The sequence below is a fragment of the Polypterus senegalus genome, chromosome 11 (genome assembly GCF_016835505.1).
Source record: "Polypterus senegalus isolate Bchr_013 chromosome 11, ASM1683550v1, whole genome shotgun sequence".
Lineage (NCBI taxonomy): Eukaryota > Metazoa > Chordata > Cladistia > Polypteriformes > Polypteridae > Polypterus > Polypterus senegalus.
The window spans coordinates 157,635,136-157,641,775 of NC_053164.1; the positions used below are offsets into that span (position 1 = coordinate 157,635,136).

Below are 6,640 nucleotides of genomic sequence, written 5' to 3' on the forward strand. Positions count from 1 at the left end.
TGTTGGATATCTTTGTCGTGGACCAGTTTTTTACCCACGCTGCACGGACGGCACGACAATATATTATGGCATAGTCCACATTTAGTAATGCAAACATACAATGGAATCACTCGATTTAGTCCTATAAAAAAAAAACTCAGGATGAAAAAAGAAGAATAAAGAAGAAGGTAGAAACTTTAGCGTTAACTCTGACAATAATAATAAAGGCTCCCTCAGCCTTGGTCCTTAACCACAGTTGAACACTTCATTGATTTAAGATAGAAAACTTACATTAAAGCTGTTGTAATTGTTATTTTTATTACATTTTAACGACTATAATTGCCTTTTACTTTTTTAAGTCTTCCCATTTCAATTCTTACAAGGTCTTTACTATTATCAAGTTATTCCTGTCTAACCATGGAAAGGGACTTCAGAGATGGAAAAGATTGTCATTTATTACCATGATTGAGTGCACCTACCTGCAAAGTAATTTATTTTAGAACCTCCAGAGTGGGGTCTAGCGGTTATAAATTTAGAATAGGAAGGATTTTTTTCCAAAAATTATGAAGAAAATAACAAAGCAGTTTCAGAATTTTCAGTTTAGAACACAAGTTCACTTTGGTTAGAAAAACCTTGTGAATGGACTGGAAAGGAGATAGGAAGTGTATTTTAAGTGACGTAATAAGACATTTCAACATCTGGAATCATGGGTTAGGCAGGAGGTTTGTGTTAAGATAAACAGGGACAGAGTTAATGCTAAGTAAATTATTTGCAACAAATACGTGTGCTAACTGTGATATGGCTGCTTCTTTACCAGTTTGCTCTCTCCATATCAGCATCTGCCATTTCAAAATTCTGTTGATTAGTAAAATAATATATAATGAATGAAATCTCAAGAAAATTACATCCTGTCACATTTAACTATCATAACTCAAACATTAAATGTATCGATGCCAGTGAATTAAGAGTGAAAAGTATGTCTGACATTTCAATTTATAAGCAGTGTTTCCTGCACATGGGTCTCTAGAGTAGTTCATAAATTCAGGGCAGTAACAACTTTCATCTTTAAAGCTATTGCTGAGTCCTGCTTCTCTGCCATTCACATTATAATGCGGAGGCACAGAGTTCACACCATATACACAGGAGAAATCACAAATCCAAGCATTTTTTCCTAAGAGGAATTAGTTATGCTGTACAGATTTAAACTACTTGATTATCTTATTCAGTTTTTAAACGTCCATATTATGTATTTCATCTTTTTTTCATGATAAATCAAGTTTAGCTTAAAAAGAACGGAACAGAAAGAAATACAACTATAATACTGAAATTAAGTGTTATTATTTAACAATGAAATACAAAAAAAGCTGAAATCTGAATATATCCAGCAACCATCATATCATTTGTCGATTGTCATCAAGAATATTGATCATTTAATTATTTTCTAAATGTAGCACTGCTTTTGCTTTTGGTATTCTACTAATTGCTAATATGGCAGGGGTAATGTAGAGATGTTCGTCATCATGGTACAATTACTGGTGATGGTGATTACTTTCAGCTCATGATGATGAACATGTGCACCTTTCTTAATAATGCTCTAATTTGAAGGCAATTTAAAACATTGTTGGAAATTATCTTCTACCAGTTATTTTCCCACTCTTTTAATGTTAATCATCATTAGATTTTTGTGAGATAAATCATTGCTAGATTCAATTTTTGCATTCCTGTCAAATGAAAAATGCTTTTAAATAGTTAAAATAGGCTCCAGTGAATGACCCAGCTCTTTTAAAGAATATAGTGTGTAGGACCTCATTACTAAGTTCACCTTCCCACCCACACAACTGACTTCAAAATATTGTTAAAAAGCCAACGCTTATAGATTGTGTATGTGCAATCCAGCCCAAACATTACCTTCATCCAGGGGTGGTCCTAGCCTCTGGCGCCATGTCCCCCTTCCACCCCCAGTCCCCCACACACACAGACACATAAAACATATTAAGGATTGTACATTAACATATTTTATTGTAAAAACTGTTGTTGGAACCTACCTGAATTTATATATTTATATATATATATAAACAAACATAATAACTTACATATAAACTGGAAGAAATAGAACTTTAAATATATAACAACACACACAGAAGTCAAAATAAGACATACATATAACAATTATTATATTCAATAAGTATAAAAGGCAGATACAATTAAAATAAGGCATTTCTAAATTGCCCAATTAACATGATTGCACTTCGCACAACACAAATTGATATGAAATAATTGTCATCTAAATCAGGACCTTTCTTACCTTCCTTGATGCAAAGTCATCAATAATGTCATCATATGAAATCTGGTCTGCAATTGCGTGATTGATGCTGATGATGGCAAGGCCAGTGAGGCGTTCCTGAGACATAGTGGAACTCAGATATGTCTTCACAAGTTTCAGCTTTGAAAAGCTCCTCTCTGCTGAAGCCACAGTTACAGGTAGAGTAACTGCAATTCTCAGAGCAGTCCAAAAATTTGGGTATATTTCTGAGAGTTCACTGTCATGCACAAAGTTCAGCAGCTCAAGAGAGGTCATAGATTTTGATGGTAAGTCAGGCAAATTCGTATTCTCCTTTGCAAGCTCCCTGGCATCCAAGTCTGATTGGTCCTGAAAAAGCAAAGTAGCACTGAGGGCCTCACACTGATCAGTGAGGTCATCATTTGAGAGATTTGGAAAATGTGTCAGTACTTCACATTTCTCTCTCACATTTTACAATGTGGTGAATCTCTCTTGGATGGAACACACTGCAACAACAACATTAAAAAGGTCACCTCCAGCTTCTTTAGGGCATCACTCAATGGCTCATCAAATGATTCGTAAGAGAAGTGCCGCTTTGTAGATCTCAGTATTTTCTGTTGCAGAGCAGCCTCTGCGTTCATGTCCTCACACATATCCTTGGCTGACATTTGTGCAGATGCCTGTTGCCCTGTAGTTGCGGAGACCTTTCTCTGATTTGTTCAGGAGATTGACCACTACATCCACTGGCATGTTGGGAGACTGCATGAGTTTGATCACATGGTGGGTTTGGTTCAGGAAGTCAAACCACACCACTGTACAAATGCTGAATCTGTATGATCCCACCTCCTCAGACAAAGACTGAGTCTCAGTCTTTATGACTGAGTCTTTGGTGTGGTCTCTCACCTCAATCAAAGCCTCTCTCACTGCAGATGCTTGGTACCTCAGGGGCTCAAAGCTGTTGATCTTACTTTCCCACCTTGTTTCAGACCACATCTTCAGTGTAATGTTAGCATGTTTTTTTTAGGATGGCCCATCTCTGAGTGGAGGCTGAAAACAAACTGTAAAGTTTTTGCAAAATCCCAAAGTAACTTGTGGCATCAATAGATCCCTTTGCAGTATCAGCCACAACTAAATTCAGTGCATGAGCTCCCCAGGGAACAAAGAGAGCTCTAGGATTCAGTTCCAGGAGCCTGGCTTAAACGCTCTTGTTTTTTCCCCTCATGTTGGCCCCTTTGTCATATGACTGACCTCTGCAGTCCTCAAAGGGAATTTTCAGCTCTTCCAGCCTGTTTAAAATCATCAATGCGAAATGTTTCCCTGTGGATTCGTCAGCTTCCAAAAATCCCATAAAATACTCCGTAATATGGGGCTTCTCTTGTAATGACACAATCCGAATCACAACTGACAGCTGTTCAGTGTGGCTAATATCTGGAGTGCAATCTAGAATTATTGAAAAAAACTTTGCCAGCTTGATATCATCAACTACTAGCTGATGATACTACTAGCTACTCAACAAATCAATGAGTTTGTTTTGTACATGGTGACCGAGATAGCTGGTGTGACTGCAAGTGCCTTTCTGGACATGGTTAATGTGTTCTTGCATTATGGGATCAAACCTTGCCATGAGTTCAACTTCTTTTAGAAAATTGCCATTTGATGGAGAAAAGAATGTTTCTGTGTGTCCCCTTAGTGCTAAATTTCTGATTGCGAGAGCCTGAATGACAGCAGTGAGACGACTCAGCACCACTCTCTTATTTTCTCAGCCTGCAGAAGTGCCATCTCTTGTTTGTCAATTGTTTCACCTTTTTTAATCCTCACTACCAGTTCTTCCCATGCTTTTATGGAGTTATGGTGTTCAGGACTATTGTCATGTGAGGTGAGAAGAGAACTGGCATGCTTCCAATCTGTCAGTCCAGAACTTGTTAAATTGATGTGTCTTATAGAAAACAGCTTGCAGCAGAAGCAAAAAAGGCTGTTGTTTTTCTCAGAATATACTAGCCAGCTTCTAGGCATCTTTTCACCGCTAACTAGTGTTTTCTTAAAATACTGGTGGTGGCAACTTCTTCCATCACCCTCATTTCTAGGGAAAACAAAGTTGGGTGCTACCTTACTTGGTCCTTTGAAAACCAGCTGTATTTGAATGCTGTCAGTGATATCTGAAGACCAGTTTGTAGGGTCCGTAGGCAGGGGCTCATCCTCAGGGGGTTCAGCTCCAGGCATTTCTATGAGCATACATTTGCATTAGTATACACAAGTTATTTGGAATACACAGCATTCATAGTGGTGGAACAGTCTTTGCAAAATATTATGCAACACACATAAACACTCAGGCTACACACAATCACACCTGAAGTGGCCGCAATTGGGTCTTCATCCTCGGGATCAGACATTTGTGGAGACACATATGTGGCTGAGGAGGTGGATGGCTCCTCATCTTGGGCAGTGGCAGTGGCAGAGGGTGCTCCAAACTATTTCAGAAGTGCCCCTGAATAGAAACCCAATATAAAACTCTGATACATGCAAGCATGATTTTCATAATTAAAACAAACATAATTTTGCCCAATTTACCAAATATTTAGAATTATATGTATAACAAGCATTTTATTGAATAGGCTATCACAACATCAGTTTGGAAGTAATGCATTACTCTGTAATTACAGTAAGATAACTTTCCTAAATAATGTAGCCTAATAGTGTAAGGGATTTTTTTTTGCTAAGTCAGCTAGACTACAACAGAATACTATCATCCGGTTTTAGTGTAGCATAGTATTCAAACAGCTAACAAACAGCCATTATAATTTGTCATACATTGAGAATAGGAGACTAATCAACAATACACTTGTTCCAATTAATGGATAATTAATATTATGCTGAACATGGTCCAAAAGATTCAATAAGCCACATCAGTGTCTACTGTCTGTCTACTGTTTACTATCATAGTCAAGCGGCTAACAAACATAAACAGAAGTTTTCCCTATCCCTACTAATGAATGTTATCTTGTTTCAGGATACATGTCATGCATAATACCTGCCATTATCCAATGACACATCTGCTTACCTTTATCTTTTGCTCATTTCTCCTCCTCTTCTTTTCTCTTTTTTTTAAACTGAGCACCTGATGGCTTTGACCTTTTCTTCTCCATCTTCCATCAGTGTTAATTTTGCACTCCAGTATCAACACCCATCCCTAACCCAAGAATCACCACAACGTAAACTAATAGACCTACACCTTAGTGCGCAGATTCGGTTTGTTTAGGGTTTTTTTCTGTGATTTCGCACAACCCAGGAAAAATTGTGACATAATGGGCTTGGATTGACAATATTATGAATGAAATGTGCTTTATTTGAAAGCACCCTGCCCCCCTCCCCTTTCGACAGGTTGTGTGTGAGACTTCAGCACAGCAGTAGCAGCAAGCAGGCACAACCGAGGGCCCTCGTGCTCACTTTCTGCATATATGGCTGTGATAGAATTTAGAAAACACATCGGTGGAAATTATAAGTCCATATCATAATTTCTGGGGCTTTTGTGTTTGTTTGTTTTTATTTTGTTTTATCCTCCCTGTGCGGCAAGCGGCTAACAGCAAGCAGCAGGCGCACCTCGCAAATAGAGGGCACCCTTACACCCCGCAAATGGACAATAGAAAACCGATTGGTGCCCATGCAATCCCAAAAATTTTTTTGCCGATGCCCATGATGCCTCCATGATTGACTTCATCAATGTTAATGCAGTTAACCAATGACCAAGATTGTATGAGTATATTTATACTTGGAGTGCTTAGGTGGTGCTGTGATAGCACACCAAGTGTCTTTGGACTGAGGACATGTGACAATAAAAAGATGATCATATAGGTGGCATGGGGGAATAGCACTATAGTTAATGGGGCAACAGGTGGTCACAGCAGCTCTATTGATGCTTCCCTTCCTGATGACTACCAGAGGTAGGTTTTATGCAATATTTTCATTACAATATTTGTCCTTGACTAGGACTACTGACAGACTTGAGCGGCATTGTATGGAGAAGACATGGACATTTTACAGATGTGTTCCACTTGTCTCAGAAGTCCTGAGGTGTAGCAGAGTCATCAGCATGTCCACTATATTACAAGAGAGGAACCCTAGAACACATCCTTAGCAGCTTTACAAGGGCACTTTGGGAGAAAAGATATTGATGGAAGCATGATCAGGTCCTGAAGACCATCGCTGAAGCAATCAACACAGGACTTGAATAGGTGAAGTGGTGCTGACCCTCCAAGAAGACCATCACCTTTTTCAGAGCTAGAGAGCAGCTAAATCCTGCCAAGAGAACATAATCTGCATGCATCTTGGGATCAACAAGAGACTGGAAGTTATTGGTGGAACTCGGATGATAGCTGACGTTCC

At 38.7% G+C, this 6,640-nt stretch overlaps 1 protein-coding gene across 2 annotated transcripts in view; it reads right to left on the minus strand.

Annotated features, from left to right (window-relative positions):
* The window catches only part of LOC120539837 (zinc finger MYM-type protein 5-like), a 49,450-nt gene extending 44,349 nt beyond the window's left edge, over positions 1-5,101 (minus strand). The window contains exons 1-2 of one of the 2 annotated variants that reach the window (XR_005635697.1): positions 4,608-5,101; positions 2,285-4,482 (exon numbers count right to left, since the gene is read on the minus strand). Coding sequence is in view for 1 of the 2 variants with exons in the window: in XM_039770213.1 (XP_039626147.1) it covers positions 3,998-4,482; positions 4,608-4,650 (528 nt within the window). In the remaining variant the exon portion in view is untranslated. Of the gene's footprint in view, positions 1-2,235; positions 4,483-4,607 lie in introns of those variants that run through there. The other variant, XM_039770213.1, reaches the window with a different exon arrangement.
* Positions 5,102-6,640: the final 1,539 nt, after the last annotated feature.